Raw genomic sequence first — 25,700 nt, forward strand, 5'->3', positions numbered from 1 at the left:
ACAAGAAGCTCCCATCAGCAGGCGGAAGAGGAGAAAAGACCCATCAAATGGAGTAGGGACATAGCAGAGCAACGGCACGAAAGCTCTGAGTCAACCCAAACCCTAGACAGTTCTAAAACCTAACTAGGCGCCATGGTGATTATCGAAGAACCAAACCAGAAAGAAGTCCCCAACGATAAGCTTTGGTATCTTCTTTTTAACTCAGAACGAGAGAGGGAAGTTCTTACCAATAGCAGCCGGAAGAGGAGACAAGGGGAGACAGAGGAGGCAGCGACAAGAGAGGCGAAGGCAGCGGCGCTCAGCCACTCCGTCGGACCCTCCAAGAGAGAAACTGACCCAGATCCGCTCGAAATCAAAACCCTAGATCTACCACCTAGACGGTGCCTCCTGCTCAGATCCGACTATCCACATCTTCGCCATCACTCCAGGGAGACCGAGGACACACTCAGTCACTGTTTTGATTCGCCGGTTCCGGCCGCAAACCGACGAAGAACCAGAGAAGAAGAGCAAGGAGGATATGGAGAAATCGAGGCTAGAGAGGGGATGAAGCTGGACTCAGGAGCGATTGGGGTGGCGACCGACGGGTAGAGACCCTCCGTCGGCCACCGGAACGAGAATCAGCGGTGGCTTTGTCGAGTAGAAGATGAACGGTGGGGAGAGAAAGAAAAGAGAGAATCCCGATGAATGACATCTTCTGTTTCACCTTCTTTTGAAATCCTGCCCATTTTTGCATGCACATCATTCATTTATCACATCTTAACAGAAATAACAAATGATGTAGCCAATTAAGTTCTGACACATAACATATTTTTGAAAAGGAAAAAAAAACTGATCAAAAGAATTTGTTTTCAAATACAAAATTTTCTGAATTCCTATATTTTTCAGATGAGTCGGTCCTGTAATTAATACTCTCTAAAACATTAAAAGGCAGAACAACTCTCGAACCATTCACCTTAAGAACATTTTGAAACAGCACAAAACCAGTCCAGTTACAGCCCTAACTAGGCATGCGGTTGTGAACCAAATCTCGCCGAACCGAACTGAAAACTTTTGTTAGTCGGGTTACAGTTCGGTTCAATTCGGTATGTTTATAAAAATATTCAGTTTTTGGGTTGATTTGGTTTGATAATCGGATAGCTCAATTTTCCAAATTTTAATTCAAATTTTAAATTAAACTAACTGAATTAACCAAAATATCGAACCAAATTAACCTAACTAACAAGAATTATCCGAATTTAAATAAATTTTAACCGAAAATTTTAACAAAAACAAAAACTTTGACTAGTTATCGTAAAATATTTAAAAATCGAACTACCCAAAATACTGAACTGAATCAAACTTATTTGGAGGAGATTTGGGCCGAACCAAACTATCCGATTAGTGTGGCGTCTACGGAAATATATGAATGATTTAATATTTCCAATGGATGGTTTAAATGCATCCATGATGCTAGTTTTGAGATGCAAATGCTCATGTGGGATCAGCTTAGATCGTCCATGAAGACTATGTGATAGAAAGGATGTTTTGTATCTACCATCTTTTGAAATTGATGCTATAAAATTACTCTGCATGTTGAATAATTCGAACAGATTTTAGGATTTTTTTCTTTCTCATGTCTGTCATAATCTATTTGTTAATCATTTTCAAAGTGTCCAATATAGTGTATCTAAACCAGAGTCAACGAACAGTATGATTCAATTTGAAGTACAGAACCACTGGATTGAATTGCAAACCAAGATTATGAATGTTATGAATCATTACAAAGTTCTTTATTAAAGCCCACTAAATGCATTATCAGAATACAATGAACCAGAAAGCGCATAACGATAACAACAAGGCTGCATCACGATCTCTGGCCAACCTTGCGTCCTGTTAGCTTCGCTGACTCGAACAACATGTGATTGATGAGTACCCGAGCAGCACTGCCAAATACCAACATAAAACTTTTCTGAGTCAGTGCAAACTTTCCAGATAGACGTATATACATACATATACATGATAAAACCCCAAGAGTGCAATCTGTGTATGTGTGAGAATTCACTAGAGGCTTAGGGAGTTAACTAAGACTTACTATACATACATATACATGATAAAACCCCAAGAGTGCAATCTGTGTATGTGTGAGAATTCACTAGAGGCTTAGGGAGGAAACTAAGACTTACTCATCCTTTAACTTCTGAATCTTCTCGGGGTCTGTCTCATTCATGTGCTTTTTAAATTGCTGCCTCACCATACCAACCACCAGCTCAGTGTTGTGTTGCTGCAAGGCACAAACGAGTTAACAGAAAAAAAGAAAAAGTTCATATCCCAAGCCAACTCTAGGCAGAAAAGGCCAAATCTTCCTAGCTGAATCAAAATAGAAGTGATGATATAATATCAAATCTCAAACTCTTACGGCTGCATGATATTGATACAAATGGTCCAAATAAAAGCTCTGAACATTTTGCTTTATATTTAATTAAGTGAGACTAAAAGGTAGAAACACGTGAGGGTAAAGAACAGTGATAAACTTCAATACATCCACAGTGTTGATATGAAACAGGAATATCAATCATACCAAACACAATCCCACTGAATGCAACACAGTAGTGTCTAAATCTAACAAAGCAAGTTCATATACAAAGCGCAGAGAAACTCACCTGCTTACCAATGAATGTAGCTCTACGAAGACATTCACGGTACAACTGCCAACAAGAAGAGACGAATACATCAGTAAAAAAAATAAGTTAAATCTAAGACACTGAGAGTAAATAGAAGAGATGATACATACCCTAACCACATTGTTAGCGAGCTCAGGAGGCAAAGAGCCTTGTAGATTCGGCATTTCCAAAGAGATTCAACTATTAAGGAAAAAAACACACAAAACTCGCAGTTATCAGTCAGAAACATAAACCTTGAAGCTGTGATCTTTGTACAGAAAACCAATTATCAAAACTTTAAATGGGAATAAGCATCACTAATCTGAAACTGGATTAAAAAGATTGAAATATATAAAACCAATAAAACAATTCAAACCAAGTCTTTATCGGCGAAGTGACCAGAGCTTGAGATAGAAGCAAGGCATTTGAGTTACCTGTGTTGAACTCCTCCAAGTACCTACTGGTACTCCAGCTCCGTTCGGTTTTTTGCTTCCTTTTCTTTCTTAGTTTTATTTGCTTTCCTTTAAGCTCTATGTCATGTAACTCAGGGGTTCTCCCTCACTTTTGTCCTTTTGGACTCCATCATATTGAAATATTCAGTGTTAAAAAAAAAAGAAGCAAGGCATTCACCTGTGAGAGCTTGGGATTTTTCAGATTTCAAACTCAGTTCTGGTCAAACATAAACGGGCCGAAAATATAGGCCTATTAAGTCATTGTTTATGTACCAACAGTTCTCATTCAGTTCCATTCCCGCCTATATAATAAATTAGTTGTTTTACCCGCACATGCGGGCATAATCATTTTAAATATCATGATAACTTATTCTTAATCATTTTAATTTTCTTCAATTTTTATTTCAGTCTACGTCTCTCTAACAAAAAAAACAGCTATAAAAGTATGAGACTATAAAAGCATAATTACATATGAAATATTCTATACAATAAAGTAAATTAAAAATGTAAAGTTTTGGTCTCTCTTAATCTACTTTGTATTTTTGAATCAGAAACATGTATTAAATTACCAAAAAAACACACACATAATATTCAAGCAAGAACAAAATAAATAAAAATTAAAGTTCGATGATAATTTAGAAGAAAACTTTTTTTTTAAAAACGTATTGAGAAAATGTCAATATTTCATTGGTTTACTTGATCAATATACACATTGACTTATCTTAATATTTCATAAGTTTACTTTTAATAAAAAAAAGATAATGATAGTTTTATTATTAAAGTTAAATTGTGGTTAACTATATAATGATAAATCTAATTATTAATTAGAAATATATCTACTTAGACGTTTCATAACATGATTACATATGCAACTCTCTAAACTTAATATCAAAGCATATTTTTCTTATAGATTAAACAATAATTAAACATACACGGGAAATAACTACAGAACTAATTCAGTATACTTAATTCATAATTCCAAACTCCATGTAACAAAACCGACTTGCTCATAGTCTTTCAAACTCAAAGAAAAAAATAGAATTTCAATTAAAAAACAAATATTAAAAGTACATAAATATATATGTCAAAACTATAATCGGGACAATTTAAAATGAATGAGAAAAATGAAATTATAGAATTTTAAAACATCTTACATCATATGAAAATAAGAATTGGTCCTAACTTGTGTAAAATAATTATAATTGTAATTCGAGTTTGAAAATTTGAAATAGTTTTATATTAGTTAAATTAATAAATTAATGATTTATGCTAAAAAAACTAATAAGAATCTCGTGAAAGTTAAAATAATTATAATCATATTCCAATTAGAAATTTCGAGATATTTATAATATTAAAATTAATGAATTAATTAGAAAGTTTGAAATATTTATATTATCTAAATTAAGAAACTGATTATTTAATCTAAAAACTAATAAAAATACGACAAATAAGTAACAATTAGCTAAAATCATGGAGAATGTGACAAATCAGCAAAATCACTTCATAAATAATAGTATAAATCTCAACCGTTAAACTTATCTCGCCTCCCATTCTCATCTTTTTGTTGAATGAAAATATATTTTAAAAGAAACAGATAATTTTCTTAAGTTTTTTTTATCAACAAATTATTTATTTCCTTTTTAAAAATATGCCTAAATAAATTGATGAGAAGAATTCACTGTTTCACAAAGAATCATTCCTTACTTTATTCAGCATATTTCTTTTGAAATTAGTCTCCCATAAATCTTTTGGCCAAAAAAAGTCTCCCATAAATCTACATTTTAAGATAGATATCTTTTCTCCAAAAGAAAGATATAATTTAGATTTGAAATTTTCACAAAATATGCATTTCCCTAAAATACCTTTAACAATTATCATACGACTAAGATACAATAAAAGCACAACGAAAAACATTTTTAGTTTACCCTTGTTTTGGTGTTCAAACAAAAAAAAAACAAAAGTTCACCCTAGTTTGTATCGTTTCTCCTATACTTTCTGCCTGGAGAGATATTAGGTCAGAAATCACTACTAGAAGAAGATGGTGATGATAACCGACCTTCCATTTGATCTGGAAAAGAAGATACTCGCCCTTGTTCCGAAAGAGTCTCGACCACAATGGCAAACTACCTGCAAGAGATGGTACGCCCTACGCCAAGATCTACTCGCCAAGAAACACTTGGCTCAAACAGGAAGAGAGTTCATCTTTTTGTTGAATAATAGTGTTTTTTCAACAACCATCAACCTCCAGGGAGTCCATAACAACGTTGATCCGGCCATGGAGTTCGGAGGTAAACTTGGATCTTTACAAGATTCAAATGATTTACAAATAGATAGTATTTTCTACTGCAAGGGGTTGGTGCTATGCACTATGGTGGGAAAACAAAGGCTCCTGGTTTGCAACCCTAGTAACCGTGAAACTAGGTATGTCAAACCTAGAAGTCATGGCTGTTCCGAATATGCTCTTGGATACAAAGGCAGCAAGTCTTCTTGTGTTAATAGCTACAAGATCTTGAGGTATTGTCGTTATTTGGACACGCAAATGAGGCGTACGGTTTCCGAGTTTGAACTGTATGACTTTATGTCTGACTCATGGAGGGTGTTAGATGTGGATGAGCATGATGCGTACATATCAGCTCGCGGCGTGTCTGTGAAGGGAAACACTTACTGGGTTGCTAAAAGATATGGCAACCAGTTCATACTCAGTTTTGATTTCACAAGAGAGAAATTTGGGTTTCTCCCTCTTCCGTATGAGAGTGCTGGTCCTGGTGTTTCAGTGGATTATGGGCATAAAGATACCGCTGTTCTGTCAGTTGTTAGAGACGAACAACTCTCGGTGTTACATCAGTATCTTCATTTGTTTTCATTTGAGATGAAGATATGGGTGAGCAACATGATTGGCACCAAAAAGGTGTCGTGGGGCAAGTTCTTGGTAGTGGACGTAGTGTTGTTAAATGTTGTCAGTTTCGTGGTTGACGAGGAGCATAAAGTGGCAGTGTGTTGTTGTACAGACAAGGATGATGGTGACGAAGAGGGTACCAGCATTTTCGTTATTGGAGAGAATATACAGAGACATGTTTATGATGAAGAAGTGACAATAGATGCATCATGGCCACATCTCATAAATTACGTTCCAAGCCCGGTTCACGTTGTGAGGAAGAGTACACGCAAAAGCAAAAGGAAACGAAATGCAAGGAGGTTAGTCAAATATATTAACTAAGTTTCTTTTTAGTTTTTCTTTGTTCTAATTAATGATCTTACTCAAATACTTTATAATTGAATTGGATGCATATAGTGAAGAGTAGTTATTAAGAAACTAAACATCAGCATCTTATAGCTTCATAGATTCATATACGTTGTTCTTAAAACGGAATGCTCAAAATCTCACACAAAGATTGTTTTCTTGTAAGAAAAAATACATGTTTAAAAGACTGCTTTTATATTATTATGTTTTGTGTTAGGGTTCCCTTTAAATGTTTGTGAGCTTTAATAGGCATCAACCGGAGGAGGGCACATCTGCAAGAAGCGTTGAGGAAACAAAAGTGACACCCAAAGCAAAACCTAAAGCATATCGAAGTTTCTAGGGTTGCTTTGAATGTCCCAAAATGGTTTAGGAAATGAAAGTGACACCATACCTAAAAAGCACATCGAAGTTCTCTTGCTGTTGCTTTGAATGTCGCAATGATTTCTATCTTTTCTTTTTTTTTTGGACAATCCCAAAGGTTGTAATAAATTGAACGCATATTGAAGTTTATTATCTTATTTTGACTCTTAAAATCTGAGTAAATGCAATGGTTTTGTATTTCATTTTATTTACACTGATACCATCAGATTAATGCGAAAGAAGCACACAGACTGCCTCCAACTTGCTTATTTGCTCTCGAGAGACGTTGAGAGCGTAGTGGAAATGAAAAGTGTGGTCCAAGTTTCCTCTAACTTGAAGAAAAAGAAAGATGAAGGTTCTTCCAAAGTTCACTTCTTTTTCGCTATATAGTCTATTGAGGTTATAGCCGGGGTTTATCAAATAAGCACAGTGTCTATTATTCTGTTTTCCATATAACTAATATTTGTTCTTTTTATAGTCATTGAATGCAATTTCTTATAAGTTATTTAGAATGTAGCATTCTATTTTTGAAACATTGACATCCTACATCTTGGTAAAATAAAAGTCACTCTAACACGATTATGAACTTCATCATCCCATCAAAATTACCAGTTAGAGGTGAATTTTTAATATCAATTCCAACATATTCTATTTTTTGAAAAAAAAACTTTTATAAAATATTTTTTTGTCAATAAATTCTTTTTTGTAAGGGCTCAAATTTTTTATTTTGGATTTTTGACAGCTCGAGGAGAATATAAAGTTTTGATAACTTTAACAGGAGGTCTACTTGACTTTGATTCTCTATCTACTATATTTTGGGTATTTATGAGATGATTTCACTCTTTAACAAATTATTATTCCTTAGTACTTTAGGATATTCCTTTTGAAAATATAGTCCCATAAATCTACATTTCAAGAAAGATATATCTCCAAAAAAAATATATCTTATCAATATGCATTTCCCTAAAACACCTTTAACAATTATCACACAAACAAGATACAAATATACAATAAAAGCCCAATGAAAATCAGTTTTAGTCTACTGGAAAAATGATCATTTAATCCCTCAAGTATTTGAAATTAACAGTTTAAGTCCTCAACTCTTGGTATGCAATTTAAATCCTAATGTTTGTGTTGACTTCAGAAACTTTTTTTTATCGCTAAAAACATATTCTCTAAATCAAAACCCAGAGGTTAGAGCTTGCTTTAAAGAAGCTAAACTTCAAAAATGAATCTTCTTTAGAGTCTTAACGCCGGCGGAGACTTTATTTTAGGAAAATAAAATTCTGAATTTTGATATGAAGAAGATGCTGCTTTTGGGATTTAGAACTCTGGGTTTTGATTTGGGGAAGCAGATGATAAGAAACAAAATAGAAGGAGATTAGCTGTTTAATTTAACGTTTTTTTGGTATTGTCTAACGTTTACTTTTTCCAAGACTAATGTTGTGAAGTCAACGCAAAAATTGGGATTTTAAACTGTTAATTTCAAATACTTGAGGAATTAAATGATCATTTTCCCTTAGTCTACTCTAGTTTTGGTGTTAAAAAAAAATTTACAAATCGTTAGTCCTATATGCTTTCTGCCTAGAGAGATATTAGGTTAGAAATCACTACTAGAAGATGTTGATGGTATCTGACCTTCCATTTGATCTGGAAAAGAAGATACTGGCATGCTGTGTTCCGAAAAAGTCTCCAGCACAATGGCCAACTACTTGTAAAAGATGGTACACTTTACTCCCAGAGCTACTTTCCGAGAAACACTTGGCTCAAGCAGGACGAGACACGAGAGTTCACCTTATTTTTGAATGATAGTGTTTATTCAACAGTCATCAATCTCCAGGGAGTCCATAACAATGTTGATCCAAAAAAAAACACGAAAAGAAAATTTAGAGAAACTTTTCTCTCTCGGTTCTCTCCCCCTCGACCTCTTCTCTCGTAACTTCCGTCACGGTGGCCGGCGGTGCTTTCTCAACCGTCGGTCGCCACCCCAGCTAGCGTTCCGTTCTCCACCTCCTCTCCTGACGGCTCTAAACAGAAGTTGAGTTGTTCTTGTCTTCTCTGGAGGATTAGCGAAGATGTAGTTCGGTCCCTTGCCTGCAGGAAGCATCGATTTGAGGTAGGCTTCTCCGGACAGCAGAGAGTCGCTGCCTCTGCCTCTCTGGTTTGTCGCCACCTCCTCTTGTCTCCTTATGATTCCTTAGCTCAAGATCTTGACGGCTATACTTGTCGTTTGTGTTGTTGGAGCTTCGGTTCCTCTGTTCTTCATATTTCTGGAAGGAAGCCGTCCGTCGAAGTTCCAGCCTCGTCCTTGTTCTGAAGCTAGAATCTTTTCAGTTGATGCTTGTGTGAAGGGACCGGAGTAGAGAGCCATGAACCTCCGCTTGTTTCCGCTTGCGTCGCTCCGCACTTAGGGTCTCCTGGAACCGCCGGATTTGGCTTCTGGAGCTGTTTCAGCGTCTGGAGTAGACTTCATCGGTGCTAGCCGGACCAGGACCTACTCAACTCTGCTTAATTTGCCGTCGCACCGTTTCGAAGTCGCCTTCAGGATGAGCCTCGGTTCCTAGGCTCATTCTCCGGCTGATTGCTCTAATGTTCGTGGCTCTTTGTGCAGGTTCCGGCATCGAGATTCAGCCTTGAACTACTGGATTGAAATTTGAGTCTTGGTTTCATGTTTTAGCTAAGCTTTAATCACTTCTTAGGAGATGATTAAACCTTATTTCTCTGTGAAAGTCTTTTTTATCTTTTTTTGGGGCTTTCTAAGAGCCTTGCTTTAAGTAGCTAATCCTAGATGCATAAGGTTTGATCTTCAAGCTCTAAATGTATCTCCTGTATCATTATTTGGTAATGAAATTCACATACTTATCAAAAAAAAAAAAAAAACAATGTTGATCCAGTGATGGAGTTTGGAGGTACACTTGAATCTTTAAAAGATTCAAATTATTTACGAATACATGATATCTTTTACTGCCAGGGTTTGTTATTATGCACTGTGGTGGGGGAAAAATGATCGTGGTTTGCAACCCTAGTAACGGTGAAGCCCTTTTTTAAAAAAAAAAAAAAACCCTAGTAATGTGAAACTAGGTATGTCGAACCTGGAGCATGTACATCTTATATGACATCTGATTTATATGCTCTTGGATAAGAAGGCAGCAACTCTTCTTGCATTAACAACTACAAGATCTTGAGGTATTGTAGTTACTACAACAGACAGTTAGTGCGCACAGTTTCCGAGTTTGAATTGTATGAGTTTAGCTCTGACTCTTATTGATGTCGATAATCATGATTGGGACATATCTGCTAGTGACGTGTCTGTGAAAGGAAACGCTTACTGGGTTGCAAAGAAAAATGACAACGAGTTCTTTCAATTCATACTCAGTTTTGATTTCACAAGAGATAGATTTGGACTTCTCCCTCTTCCGTATGAGAGTGATGGCCATGATTATTTCATGACTGATAAGTATGAAATTACCGCTGTTCTGTCAGTTGTTAGAGACGAACAGCTCTCAGTGTTACATCACTATCTTCATAGGTATTCATTAGAGATGAAGATATGGATGAGCGGTAAGATTGAAACCAAAGAGATGTCGTGTGGGGGGGGGGGGGGGGGGAGTTCTTGGTAGTGAACTTGGGTGATTTTATGTTAGGAAAGGTGATAACTGTTGGTAAGCTTCGTGTTGGATGAGGAGAATAAAGTGGCAGTGTGTTGTAGTACAGGCAAGGATGTTTTTAAAGAACAGTGTACCAGCATTTCCATCATTGGAGAGAATGTACATAAACATGTCTATGGTCAAAGGATTAGAGATGGTTTATGGCCACAACTACTGAACTACGTTCCAAGCCCAGTTCACATTTCAAAGAAGAGTACTCCCAAAGGCAAAATAAAAAGAAAAACAAGGCAGTTAGTCAAATATATTAACCAAGTTTCTTTCTACTCAAATACTTTAGATTTAGATTGGATGCATATAGAAAATAGTAGTTACTAAGAAACTAAACATCAGCAATTTATTTGCTTCATAGACTTATATCTGCAAGAAGCGTTAAGGAAACGAAAGTGATACCGATAGCCAAAAGAGTTTAGGAAACGAGAGTGAAACCATACCTAAAGCATATCGAAGTACTCCTGCTGTTGCCTTGAATGTCCTAATGATCATTTCTATATTTTCTTCTTTTTTTGGACTATCCCAAAGGTTGTAATAAATTGAACGCATACTGAAGTTTATTATCTTATCTTGACTCTTAAAATCAGAGCAAATGCAATGGTTTTGTATTTCATTTTAGCTTTTGAGGATCTATATTGGTTTTATAAATCGGTTATGTACTATATTAGTATCGAATTTACATCAGATTAGTACAAATGAAACACACACTAACTGTAGTTGAACTTGCTTCTGCTGGAGAAAACGGGCACGAGGCGCAACGGAATGTAATGGCATGATCGTGTTCTCCTAAACTTGTGTGAACCTTGAAGAAAATACTTTAACGATAGCATGATATAGTATAAGCAGAAACTAAATGAGACAATCACTTTTTAACGTTGGAGAACCTGTGTGAACCTGTGAAGAAAATACTTTGACGATAGCATGATATAGTATAAGCAGAAACTAAATGAGACAATCACTTTTTAACGTTGGAGAACCTCCTCGATGTGAGAAGGAAAAACCAACGAGACCATAGTACACTCAAAAATCAGATATATAAATGGGTATGAGTACAACCACGTCTTCCCTGTTAAACACCCTGAACAAAACAGAGACTCTGGCTATAAAGAGCTATCTCCAACACAAGAACAACAACAACAAGAGAGCAACACCAAAAGCTTCAAAACAGGCAGCCACAAGACGACCTCAGTTCACTAGGATTCCGGCAACCAGAGACTAATCCCACAGTACAAATCCAAGATGAACAAGTCAAGAACACATCTGCCACATTTCAGCTCAATCAGAGAAGATCCAACCATCGGATTTGCCAAACACTCAAGACAACACTTCTGACGAACAGTGACGACCAGCTTCACTAAAACCCAGTCAACAGAATATCTAATCTTTAAATTCCAAATCTTTTCGGTGAACCTTTAACCACTGACCAAAGAAGCTTCCCAAAAAATATCAGCCCAAAAAATATCTGTTTGACCCTCCAAATCTGCCTTGACAAACCCACACGAAATATGTCTTCTTCTCTCCTTTTCTCTCTTTTGTCTAATGAGTCTTCTTAAGCATTCTACTTTCTTGTGTCAACTCTCTATAACCACATAAATTTGGTTATATAGTGTCTCACTAACCCCCAAGGCCCAATACTAACCTCATAGACTAATACCAATGGCTCAACTTCCAAGTTTGGTTATCACCAACCAAACCCAATGGGTTTCCTCCATCTAGAAGGAACCCAACAAACTTTCCCTCTGACTAGGTGGAGGAAACAGCAATTCCGGCTATCCTTCGGCATACTTCAAGCTTCCCTTTCGGCAAAGACTTTGTCATCATATCAGCTCCATTATCATTCATATGAACTTTCTCAATTTCCACTTCCTTAGAAGCAACCACATCTCGTATCCAATGATACCTCCTCTGAATGTGTTTTGATTTCGAATGAAATGTAGAGTTCTTCCAGAGACAGATGGTGCATTGACTATCACACATCAGCACATACTTTTCTTGCTTGAAACCGATCTCTTCACAGAAGTTCTTCATCCACAGAAACTCTTTACAAGCTTCCGTTGCAGCAATGAACTCTGCCTCAGTGGTAGATAGTGCAACATACACTTTTGCTGCCTTGACTGCCATGCCACAGCTCCACCCGCAAATGTTACAAGAAACCCGAAGTAGACTTGTTAGAATCAACATCTCAAGACATGTCAGAATCAGTGAAACTGACCAGAAAAGCTTTCTTACCCCCAAATATAATCTTCAGATCAGAAGTCCCTCGGAGATATCTCAAAATCCACTTCACATCATTCCAATGTTCTCTTCCCGGATTGAAGAGAAACCTGCTGACAACTTCAACTATGTAAGCTGAATCTGGTCTTGTACAGACCATGACATACGTCAAACTACCTACTGCAGAAACATATTGAACCTTCGCCATATCTTCTTTCTCCGCATATGTCTTTGGACTTTGTTGACTGCTCAGCCTTAAGTGTGGAGCAAGAGGAGTACTCAACACTTTAGACTTGTCCATGTTAAGCCGCTTAAGTACTTTTTCAATGTACTTCTCCTGAGATAAGTGAATCAGCTTCTCACCTCTATCTCAAACAATTCTCATACCGAGAATCTGTTTCGCTGGACCCATATCTTTCATGGCAAAGGACTCACTGTGCTGCTCTTTCAGCTCCTTAATTATATCCATGTTCCTGCCCACAATCAACATATCATCGACATACAGTAACAAGATGATAAAATCATCATCACCAAATACCTTCACAAATACACAATGGTCTGAATTAGTCTCAGCATAACCATGCTCTCCCATAATAGACTTGAACTTCATGTACCACTGCCTCGGTGCTTGCTTCAATCCATAAAGGCTTTTTTTCAATAGGCAAACTAAATTTTCCTTGCCCTTCTTCACATAGCCTTCCGGTTGTTCTATGTAAATCTCTTCCTCCACATCACCATGAAGGAAAACAGTCTTCACATCCATTTGCTCAACCTCTAAATCAAAGCTTGCTGCCAATCCAAGCACAATCCGAATGGATGACATTTTCACAACACGAGAATTAATTTTTAAAAAAGTTTATAAGATTTTTTTACAAAAGCTGTCATATCATCGTTGACACATATGGTTGTCAAAAACATCATTGTCGACATATATGCCGTCATTTTCAACCATGATGTTGGAAACTATCATTAGAGATTTGTCAAAATGCAGTCATTGTTAACGGTTATGTGAATGGGTGGGCGTTTAAGTATCTGTTCGGATTCGCTTCGAATCTACTGAGGTTTTGGGTTTTTGGGGTTAGAGATTAAGACCTATTTGGATATTTTAAAATTTTGGTACGGGTTCGGTTTTGATCTTTCCAGGTTTGTTTCGGGTTCGGATACCCCATTTAAACTATTTATTTTTCTAAATCCAAATATATTTTTAAATAAATAAAATAATATATAAATTTGAATAATGTATGTCAAACTACCTAAAATTAACATAAATTTGGTTTGTTTGGATATTTTGATGAAGAATGATTAGGTAATTCAAGTTTTTGGTGTTTTCAGTTATATTAGCTGTCCACATATTAAACTAATTTCGGTTTGGGTTTGATACTATTTTTTGGTTTGGATTCGGTTTTCTTCTTCGGATTCAGGTATTTTATTTATCCCTACTTATGTGAGAAACCATCATCATCGGTTTGAAACCATAATTTTCAATGCTAGTATGTTTAAAATTTTGGATGCAACTTTTGTTAATGTAAGAAACAAGACCTTAATCTGTATTTTAAGTGAGTAATAAATGATTTTGTCCACAATTATATGTATATTATTTGATTTTGAGCCATGTGCTGAACAAGTATAAATATTTTTGAATAAAATAAGAGAAGTAAACTAAAAATATAGGGTCAAGTATTCATATGTTCGGTTATTTTAGAATATTCATTCAGGTTTGGTTATTTTAGAATATGTTCGAGTTCGGATATCCAATCTTGCTAATTCAATACCCGTTCAGGTATTTTACTACTTCGGTTCGGATTTTGGTTCGGGTTTTTCAGGTCGGGTTCGGATACGATATCATGAAAAGAAACCTAGTTAAATCCTCTTGTGTTACCAACGGTTCATTCAGTCCCATTCCCGCCTCCATCCAAAATATCAACCATTAAACTTATCTCGCCTCCCATTCTCATCTCTTTGTTGAATGAAAAGAAAATCATTTTAAAAGAAACAAATAATTTTTAAAAAATATTCTTTTATCAACAAACCATTTGTAAAAAAAATATTTCTTTCCTTTTCTAAATATGCCTAAATATTGGTGAGAAGAATTCACTGTTTCACAAATAATCATTCCTTACTTTATTCAGCATATTTATTTTGAAATTAGTCTCCCATAAATCTATATTTTAAGATAGATATCTTTTCTCCAAAAGAAAGATATAATTTAGATTTGAAATTTCCACAAAATATGCATTTCCCTAAAATACCTTTAACAATTATCATACGACTAAGATACAATAGAAGCCCAATGAAAAACAGTTTTTAGTTACCCTTGTTTTGATGTTCAAACAAAAAAAAAACAAAAGTTCACCTAGTTTATATCCTTTCTCCTATATACTTTCTGCCTGGCGAGATATTAGGTCAGAAATCACTACTAGAAGAAGATGGTGATGATAACCGACCTTCCATTTGATCTGGAAAAGAAGATACTCGCCCTTGTTCCGAAAGAGTCTCGACCACAATGGCAAACTACCTGCAAGAGATGGTACGCTGTACGCCAAGATCTACTCTCCAAGAAACACTTGGCTCGAACAGGAAGAGAGTTAATCTTATTGTTGAATACTAATGTTTTTTCAACAACCATCAACCTCCAGGGAGTCCATAACAGCGTTGATCCGGTGATGGAGTTCGGAAGCAAACTTGGATCTTTACAAGATTCAAATGATTTACAAATCCATGATATTTTCTACTGCAAGGGGTTGGTGCTATGCACTATGGTGGGAAAACAAATGCTCGTGGTTTGCAACCCTAGTAACCGTGAAACTAGGTATGTCGAACCTAGAACAAGTCATGGCTGTTCCGAATATGCTCTTGGATACAAAGGCAGCAAGTCTTCATGTGTTAGTAGCTACAAGATCTTGAGGTATTGTCGTTATTCCGACAAGCAACTGAAGCGTACGGTTTCCGAGTTTGAACTGTATGACTTTATGTCTGACTCATGGAGGGTTTTAGATATTGATGAGCACGATTGGGAAATAACGGCTCGTGGCGTCTCTGTGAAAGGAAACACTTACTGGGTTGCTAAAAAGAAGAAGGACCAGTTCATACTCAGTTTTGATTTCAGTAGAGAGAGATTTGGGCTTCTCCCTCTTCCGTATGAGAGTGTTGGCCCTGAAGATTTCATTAATAATAAGTATGACGATACAGCTGTTCTGTCAGTTGTTAGAGACGAACAACTCTCGGTGTTACATCAATATCTTCATGTGTATTCATCAGAGATGAAGATATGGGTAAGCAATACAATTGACACCAAAAAGGTGTCGTGGAGTGAGTTCTTGGTAGTGGACGTAGTGCTGTTAAATATTGTTAGTTTCGTCTTGGAAGAGGAGCATAAAGTGGCAGTGTGTTGTAGTAAAGGCAAGGATGATCCTGATGATGAGGATGATCCTAACGATGAGGATGATCCTGATGATGAGGATGATCCTGATAATGAGGATGATCCTGATGATGAGGATGATCCTGATGATGAGGATAATCCTGATGATCCTGATAATGAGGATGATCCTGATGATGAGGATGATCCTGATGATGATGGTAAAGAAGAGCGCACCAGCATTTCAATTATTGGAAAGAATATACAAAGTCTTGTTTATGATGAAGGGGCTATAGATGGATCATGGCCTCATCTCATGAATTACGTTCCAAACCCGGTTCAAATTTTAAGGAAGGGTACGCGCAAAAGCAAAAGGAAACGAACTACAAGGAGGTTAGTCAATTATATTAACTAAGTTCCATTTTTGCTTTTCTTTGTTCTAATGATTTTACTCAAATACTTTGTAATTGCATTGGATGCATATAGAGAAGAGTAGTTATTAAGAAACTAATTAAATATCAGCATCTTAATTAGCTTCATAGATTCATATATTTTGTTCTTAAAATGGAATGCTTAAATCTCACACAAAGATTGTTCTCTTTTAAGAAAAATCTGCATGTTTTTTTTTTATCAATAAAAAAAAAAATCTGCATGTTTAAAAGACTGCTTAAGGTATATATATATTATTATGTTTCGGGTATGGGTTTTCTTTAACTGTGTGTGAGCTTTTAATTAACAGTTATGAACCGGAGGGCAGTTCGGCAAGAAGCGTTGAGGAAACGAAAGTGACACCAATAGACAAAGCTAAACGAGTTTTTAGGGTTGCTTTGAATGTCCCAAAAGAGTTTAGGAAACGAGAGTGAAACCATGCCTAAAGCATATCGAAGTACTCCTGCTGTTGCTTTGAATGTCCCAAATATTTCTATCTTTTCTTCTCTTTTTTTTGGACAATCCTAAAGGTTGTAATAAATTGAACGCATATTGAAGTTTATTATCTTATTTTGACTCTTAAAATCAGAGTGAATGCAATGGCTTTGTATTTCATTGAGGATCTATATTGATTTTATTTATCGGTGATTACTATCAGTATCGAATATACATCAGATAAATGCGAATGAAACACACACTAACTGTAGTTGAACCTTCTTCAAGGACCAAGGGAAGATTTTTTTCTAGTTGAGACAATAGAAATATTGCTTAGTAAAACGCTCCATCAACACCACAACTTTGTGGCTTAACTGTAAAGCTTCGACAAGTAATGGTTTTTGCGGTTGTTTACGGTATTAACACGAACTCAAAACCTCATTCTAGTCTCGTATATGCGTAATTTAAGGGACTACTCTAGAAATATTCTTGACAATTAACCATTATGCACTCAACACTTATTTGTTTGTCCATACGTATGGCTTTTATATCCAAGAAAATGGCCTTTTCTTGCGTTACAAGAAACATGTTTTCGATTTTATCTCTTCTCGTTTTGATTCTATATATTTAATGGAATAAACTATTAAATGTCATTGACTCTGGTGTTATAACCTAAAAGTCATGCATACACTCATAGTCAAATTGCAATGTCTTATATTAGAACTTGTGGTCAGATAACTTATCTCAACATTATTTCTAAAAATAGCAAACTTTTTCTCTATCATTCCTTAGAACTTGTGGTTTAACTAAGAATCAGATACAACAACAATCCTGTCCAAGAAATTGTATTAATAGTTCTAGTGGAAGCAATCAATCGCAAGCGTCTATAAATATTTAACCTCAGGGACAATAACTTTACCAAAAAGAACCAAAGATGGCAACAACATACATTGTGAACAACGTTCTTGTATCTTGTTTGATGTTTTTTGTAATGATTGGTTCCTCAAACGCAAAACCTGCAGACATAAAAGTAATCTGCGGTAAAGCAAAAAACCCATCCTTCTGCACAAACTACATGAAATCAAACCCAAAGATTTCAGGTGCTGATATTAAAACGCTTGCAACGATCACCCTCGGCTCTGCACAAACAAGCGCATCAATAGCTTTGACGAAGATTCAGTCTCTTGCCACGAAAGAAACTAACCCTGCTTTGAAGAAAGGATACACCTCGTGCGTGGAGCAGTACAAGAATACAATCAGCAGTCTCGATGAAGCTAATACGAGCCTAACGTCAGGAGATGGTCCAGGGCTGAACATCAAGGTCTCAGCAGCTATGGAAGGTTATACAACATGTCAAGATGGCTTGTCGAACGTCAAACCTGATCCTTCAGTTGTGAAGGACACAGGTGATTTTCAGAATGTTTGTGGCATTATTCTTGTCATCTCCAACATGATGTGATTAAAGAAAGGGCTTGCGATTACATCAAACAGTTATACATGTATATTACATAGACACAATCAAGAACCTATTTTCTTCCCTATTTGTTGTTCTATTAGCATTATTGATTAAAAATATAAGAAATTAAGAAACCACAAGTACTCAAACCATAAAAGAAAACACACATTGTCTGATACAACAAAAAAGAAAGAGATCAGCAGAAACATTATGACAACACAAGCAAACAAAAGGCCATTATTCCTCAAAAGGAACATACTTTATTTAAAAAAAAAAAAATAGATCATAAGATGATGAATCTAAACAGAGGTAGGCTTGTAGTCTATAACCAACACTTTATCCAAGCTGCCAAGGAACATGTTGGCGAACTCAACGTGAAGAGGATGAGCAACGTACTCAGCTACAGCTTCTTTGCTATCAAATGTGGATTCAAAAATATGTGTGAAACCTTGATGCAGATTCTCTATGCTCACATCTTTTCCCCTACAAAATTATTATATTTTAATACATTAATTTAATTCTTAGGACAGAATCAATGAAAATCAGTAAAGACAAGACTCATTCAGTTTGGTTTTAACCTTATCTAAAATCATATTATTGATAGATGATAAGATTAATCCCTAAGGATTCAATTTATATCTTTCGTTTTGGGGATAAACGTGCGCTCATAAGTCATAACAGTAATAACAATCAGATCAAAAGCAGAAGAAGTTACCATTGGAAAGCTTTCATAGTTCGATGAGATTGACGAGATTAGCGTAACCTTTGATAAGTTCATCGATCTTCTCTTGGGTTACGTCATCTTTGAACTTGGCAAGCAGAACGTGCTTCACTGGTCCCTTTGCTTCCTCCATTTTCTCCCTGCGATGCTCAGTGCTCTCTCTCTCCAAATATATGTCGCAGATTATTAAAATGGACGGTCAAGATCTGATCTACATAAGACTTTATTAATAAAACGTTCTAAACTTGCCGTATCAAAAAAAAATATCAAGGCACAAATAAAACAAGGAAATTGGCACCCTATAACCGTAAAAAAAAAACACAAATCAACTATCTAACCAAAAACACTATCTCTCTCTCTTTATTTTTCTTCATATCTCTCTCTAACCTCTTACTAAAAATCTAATTACTCTGTTTTTGGTTATTCGGCAAATAAGCTCATAAAACAACACATGCACATGGTAATTTTTTGTTTCGGATAAATCAGTTTTTTAAAAAAAATTAAGACAGCCTGGGTTTCTCAAATAAAATATCATGTAATTTGAATAATTTATAATATTTCAAATAAAATTTTCTATTAATTTGGTTTATAAATAGTATTTATAGAATATTTGGTTATTTAAAACTAAGAATAATTAATATTTTTAGATATATCAACTATATTTAAAAAACACTATATTTAAAAAAAACTAGGTATCCCATTTATTTATTTGTTCAGTTCTCATTTTTTGAATAATTTTTGTTAATTTGAGTTAAATCCCATTGATTCGGGCTTTCCGAAAAAACAGGTGATTCAGATAATTTATCGTATTTCGTTTAGAAAATATTCATAATCAATTTATAAGTAGTATTTTAAGATATCTATAATTAATAATTTTAGATATTTAAACTATATTTTAAAAATTCTGTTAATTTGGATAAAAATTCAAAAAATCTGAGGTTTTTAGAAAAGATTTGGCGGTTCTAATATTTTGGATAAAATTTGGGAAATTCAAATAATTTATAATATTTCAAATAAAATATTTGAATAATTCGGTTTAAATAGTATTTTTAGAATATTTATTTATTTAAAAATAATACATTAATATTTTTAGTATATTTTAAAAGTTTGAGCATTCATTCGGTTCTCGATAAGGTTCTTCTTTGGTTTCAATTTTTTAGATAATTTCTATTAATTAGGTTAGTATTTTCGGATAATTCAGGGGTTTTAGAAAAAAATCAGGTAGTTTGGGTTTTTGGATAAAAATCTTATATATTAAAACATAAGTCATGACTTCTTTCATGTATGATTTTTTTATTTGGACCATCCTAAGAAAAATTATTAAATTTTACATAACTTAATTATAATTTTTTTAATAATTTTATGTTTATTTAAATTACTCATAAATATCTTGAAGAAATATCTAACAAAATCTTTCAAATATCTTTTAGAATCTTTTTAAAATATATTTTCGAAATTTGTTAATTAAATATTTAATTATCACAAAGTATAAATAGAAACTAAATTTAGTTTAGTTTTGATTGTAAAACAAATTAATAATTATATAAAATACTTTTAATAATATTTTATATCAAACAAAAAGTCATGATTTTTTTCATGTATGATTTTTTTTATTTGGACCATCCTAAGAAAATTTATTAAATTTTACATAACTTAATTATAATATCTTTTAATATCTTTATTTTTATTTGAAATACTAATAAATATCTTAAAGAAATGTCTAACAAAATCTTTTAAATATCTTTTAAAATCTTTTTAAAATATATTTTTGAATTTTGTAAATTAATTTTTAATTATCACAAAGTATAATTAGAAACTAAATTTTAGTTTTGTTTTGATTGTAAAAAATTAATAATTATATAAAATACTATTAATAATATTTTGTATCAAAACAGAAGACATGACTTCTTTCATGTATGATTTTTTTATTTGGACCATCTTAAGAAAATTTATTAAATTTAACTTAATTATAATATCTTTTAATATCTTTATTTCTATTTGAAATACTAATAAATATCTTAAAGAAATGTCTAACAAAATGTTTCAAATATCTTTTAGGATCTTTTTAAATATATTTTCGAAATTTTTTAATTAAATTTTTAATTATCACAAAGTATAATTAGAAACTAAGTTTTAGTTTAGTTTTGATTTAAAAAACAAATAATATAAATACTTTTAATAATATTTTAACGATAATAACAATTTTAAATTGATTTATTTTTCAAAATTAAATTTAAGACGTATTTTAAAAGATGATTTAAAAAAGAAATATTCATTTTAATTTCTAATTCAAAAATAAAAATTCTTATCAATTTAGCACAAAAATTATGACTTATTTCATAGGTGATTTTTTAATTTAGACCAATTAGAAATCACACTTTTAAATATTTTTACCATGTTATACAACTAATTTACACCTTTTTTCATAGATGAAACATTTGATCTTTATTCATATCGTATATATAAGACTTTATTCTACTATTATTAACTTATGTGTATTCCCTTAAGTTAAAAAAAATTCAGTTTATTATTTAAACAACTATACTAAATTAGTTTAAGTAATAACTATATGCCAAATTTTCTATTATGTAGGTTTCAACTTAATTTAGTTTCTACATATGTTTCAAATTCAGAAATAAAACAAAAATTATGTAAATCAGTATTGTTACATAATAATGTTTTCAAAATAATTTTTGTCACAAAAATATAAATTTTATAATAATAATATTATACGCCACACAAATATTATTATAAAATTAAAAAATATATAAAGCCAAATTATATTAATTTATTGATATATTTTATTGCATAATCTAAAATATTTTACTTGTTAAAGAACATCCGCACGGTCGTGCGGGTCAAGATCTAGTATCTAGTTAAATCTAATAAATACAATCAAGAACCTAGTTTCTTGGCATTATTGATTAAAACATACAAGAGATTAAGAGACCACAAAGTACTCAAACCATAAAAGAAAACAAGCAAATACTCATGATCGTTTAGTCATATGCATGATCTGATACAACAAAAAGGAAAGAGATCGACAGAAACATCATAACAAATTAAGGATGATAGTGATAAGAGTGTACCAGCATTTGTATTATCGGAGAGAAGATACGTAGATATGTCTATGGTGAAGGGATTATAGAGGGATCATGGCCACATCTCCTGAACTAGGTTCCAAGTCCAGTTCACATTTTAAAGAAGAGTACGCCCAAAGGCAAAAGGAAACGAATATACAAGGAAGGATCAGTTAGTCAAATATAATAGGGAAAACTGTTTTTTTAGAGCAAAAAAATGGTAACTATGTCCCTTTAGACTAATCTATATTTTGTGTCATATTTTTCTATAACACCCTTTAATATTTTTGAAAATAAATTTAATAAATAGATTTACAAACAAAAAAAATTGGAAAAATAGTAACTTTTGATAAAATACCTATATGAACTTAGTGATATTTTTTCCAGTTATAAAAAGTTAAAATTATAAATTTCATATTATGTTCTAAATAAAGAAGAAATGACATTCTACGAAGTAGAAAACGAAATCCACTTTTTTCATTGAATCTACAATGTTTAGAATATGTGATCTACGTAAATAGGAGTATTCTAAAAATATTTAGAATACACATTCCGCGCTTAACCTATCGTTCTAAAATCTTTAGAAATCAAAATCTACACATTAATATAAATCTAAAACACGTAGAAACCGACTTCTACAGATTTACTATAAATCTAAAACATGTAGAAATCAAAATCTAAACATTACTATAATTCTAAAAAACTGTAGAAACCGATTTCTACATATTAGTTGTATTCTACGGATAAGAAATCAGTTCCTAAAAATATGGAAACAAAATATTTGGGAATATTCACTTTTATATTTTGAAAAAAAATCGATTTTTTTTAAAAAAAAAATAAAAAAACGAAAAAGGAACAAAAAAATAAAAAAAAACGAAAAAGGAATAAAAATTACAATTTTAAGGGTATTACTGCCATTTTGAAAAAAAATAGTCTAATGGGACATAAAGTAGTATAGATTAGTATAAAGAGACATAGTTACTATTGGTTTGCTCTAAAAAAACAATTTTCCCAATATACTATTAATTAAGTTTATTTCTTGCTTTTCTTTGTTCTAATTAATGATGTTACTCAAAGACTTTATATTTGCACTGGATGCATATAGAGAAGAGTAGTTACTAAGAAACTAAACATCAGCAACTTAGGCGTTGATTGTTTGCAGTTTCTACATTGGTTTTTGGTTTTTGTTTTTCAAAATCTACATTTTTGTCCAATCAAGATTTCTAAAAAAGTGATTCCCTACAATTTAGGGAAACTAAAACTTATATTATTGCCAATCAAGATTTTAACAAAGGAGATTTCCTAAAAAATAGGGAAACTAGATTTCAGATGTTTAACTAACTTTTCGATGAAAAACCAAAATCCTTGTTTTGTTGGCTTTTGAAGATATGCACGAGTACTACTTTTTGGTAAATATATAAATACAATATATTAACACTACTTAGATGTATATGTTTGTTAAACTCTACACTCTTTTCTTACATATTTTATTGTATTATTTTTATATTAAAAAATTTAATCAGTAGGAAAATATTTCTTTTTTACAAAAATTCAATAATTAAAAAACAATTTAATATATTTTTCAAATAACAGACATAATATTTTAATACATTTTAATAATAAAATATAAACTTTTACATAGTTTATTTATGATTTATTTTATTGCTATAAAATTCATAAAACTGAAAAATAATTCAAAAAAAATCAAAATCAAATTAAACATAAATATAAAAATAAAAATCTAAAAACTAATAACTAAAAATAAAAACTCTGAAAACCATTTTGTGTTGATTCTTTTTAGATTTTCTCAATCATAGTATTTTGATATATTTTAATGATAATTTTAAAATTTTATTGATATTTTCTACATTTTAATATAAATTTCAATAATTTTATTAGTATTTTTTTGTATTGTCTTAAAATAAATCATCTCATTTTATAAAAACAAAACAGTAATTTCGAAAAATAAATTTTAACCTAAAATACACAAATCAAAAACCAAAAACTAAAACTAAAAACTAAAAACGAAAATCAAAATCAAAATCTAAAAACTAAAACTAGAAACTAAAATCAAAAACTAAAATCTAAAAGCCAGAAACTAAAACCAAAAACTAGTGAAACAATCATCACCTTAGTTTCATAGATTTCCCACTTTGTTCCTTAGCTTGAAACGGAATGTTTAACGGAATGTTTAAGGTGATGATTGTTTCTGGTTTTTGTTTTAGTTTCTGGTTTTTGTTTTCTCAAAAACTATTTTTTCTCCAATCAAGTTTTAGATTTTAGTTTTAGTTTTTGTAAAAACCATTTGATTTGCCAATCAAGTTTTTTAACAAATAGATTCCCTAAAATTTAGGGAAACTAGTTTTTCAAAGTTTTAAACAACTTATGAATAAAAACCAAAAACCAACTTTTGTGGGTTTTTAAAGGAAAAAACGAATTTGTTTCTTTTTGTACATAAAATATCATTTAAATAATAATGTAAAATAATTATTTGTATTTTATATCTGTAAAATAATTTAGGTATTTATATATAGTATAAGTAATTGCAAAGAATTAGTTATCTATTTCTATAAATAAAATTATTGAATAATTATAACAATTATAACACATTCAAAATAACTAAAATTATAAAAAATAGAAAATGTTTTAGTAACTAAAAATATTATAGTAATTTAAGAAAAATAGCAATTCAAGATTAAAAAAATAAAAGTAATTTATAAAGAAAATTTATACATAGTTTCAAAATTTTAATATTTTAATTTTGCATAATTTATAGATATTTTTATTTTTTGTTCTAATATAATACTTAAAATAAAATAATTTTAAAACATTTTAATGTATTTTTATTTTTAATTAAAAATCACTGTTTTTGATAGATTTTGTTTGTAATTTCTATATATTTTATTGCTATTTTTTGCTTAAAGAATGTCTCAATCATCTTTTAAAAAACTAAAAATACTGCAAAATTAAAAACCAAAACCAAAAGCTAGAAACCAAAATCAAAAACTGAAAACCAAAACAAAAACTTAAAAATCAAAAACCAAAATCTAAAAACTAAAACCAAAATCTAAAAACCAAAAACTAAAACTAAAAACTAGTTCAAACAATCAACACCTAAATCTCACACAAGGATTATTCTCTTGTATCAAAAATTGCATGTTTAAAAGACTGCTTAAGTTTCTTCAGTTCCTAAATATAAATGTTTTACATAATTTTGATATTCTAATATATAAGATGTTTTCATTTTTCTAGGTAATTTTTACTTTATTAAAAAATGTGTATCCAGTCATATTTTAATAGTCTATTTTATAATTGGTTGAATACCATTAGTTTTATAGTTTTAATGATATTTTCTTAATAAAAAGTTGTTTTCTTAATATGTGTGTTTCTACATAAACATATTATATTTTTGAGAACAGAGAGAGTATATATATATCTTATGTTTCGAGTTAGAGTTCTTTTTAATTATGTGTGAGCTTTACCATGCATGAACCGGAGGTCATCTCTGCAATAAGCGTCAAGGAAACGAAAGTGACACCCATAGCCAAAGCCAAACGAGTTCCTAGGAAATGAAAGTGACACCATGCCTAAAGCAAAGCATATCGGACTACTCCTGATGATGTTGCTTTAAATGTCCCAAAGCTTTCTATCTTTTCTTT

General features: G+C 32.3%; 4 protein-coding genes and 2 pseudogenes across 4 annotated transcripts; 4 read left to right on the forward strand and 2 right to left on the reverse strand.

Moving 5' to 3' along the window:
- Nucleotides 1-1,720: 1,720 nt before the first annotated feature.
- On the reverse strand, nt 1,721-2,827 carry BNAA01G27230D. The gene is made up of 3 exons (XM_048738689.1): nt 2,771-2,827; nt 2,640-2,684; nt 1,721-2,260 (listed from the first exon to the last, which is right to left on the reverse strand). The coding sequence occupies exons 1-3, from the start codon at nt 2,822-2,824 to the stop codon at nt 2,159-2,161; spliced, it is 201 nt and encodes a 66-aa protein (XP_048594646.1). The 5' UTR covers nt 2,825-2,827; the 3' UTR covers nt 1,721-2,158.
- Nucleotides 2,828-3,803: 976 nt separating this feature from the next.
- LOC106454956 (F-box/kelch-repeat protein At3g17530-like) lies at nt 3,804-6,845 on the forward strand. Its single transcript, XM_013897029.3, has 2 exons — nt 3,804-6,286; nt 6,582-6,845. Exons 1-2 carry the CDS (start codon nt 5,130-5,132, stop codon nt 6,670-6,672), a joined length of 1,248 nt encoding a protein of 415 aa, XP_013752483.2. The 5' UTR covers nt 3,804-5,129; the 3' UTR covers nt 6,673-6,845.
- Nucleotides 6,846-7,902: 1,057 nt separating this feature from the next.
- Nucleotides 7,903-12,969, forward strand: LOC106453724 (annotated as a pseudogene).
- A 230-nt stretch (nt 12,970-13,199) lies between these two features.
- Nucleotides 13,200-17,447, forward strand: LOC106453725 (F-box/kelch-repeat protein At3g17530-like). The gene is made up of 2 exons (XM_022691913.2): nt 13,200-16,313; nt 16,660-17,447. Exons 1-2 carry the CDS (start codon nt 14,992-14,994, stop codon nt 16,781-16,783), a joined length of 1,446 nt encoding a protein of 481 aa, XP_022547634.2. The 5' UTR covers nt 13,200-14,991; the 3' UTR covers nt 16,784-17,447.
- A 205-nt stretch (nt 17,448-17,652) lies between these two features.
- Nucleotides 17,653-18,662, forward strand: LOC125577323 (pectinesterase inhibitor 2-like). The gene has a single exon (XM_048738703.1). The coding sequence runs from the start codon at nt 17,719-17,721 to the stop codon at nt 18,241-18,243; it is 525 nt and encodes a 174-aa protein (XP_048594660.1). The 5' UTR covers nt 17,653-17,718; the 3' UTR covers nt 18,244-18,662.
- LOC106454959 lies at nt 18,244-19,323 on the reverse strand (annotated as a pseudogene).
- Between the last annotated feature and the right edge of the window lie 6,377 nt (nt 19,324-25,700).

Source organism: Brassica napus, chromosome A1 (genome assembly GCF_020379485.1).
Source record: "Brassica napus cultivar Da-Ae chromosome A1, Da-Ae, whole genome shotgun sequence".
NCBI lineage: Eukaryota > Viridiplantae > Streptophyta > Magnoliopsida > Brassicales > Brassicaceae > Brassica > Brassica napus.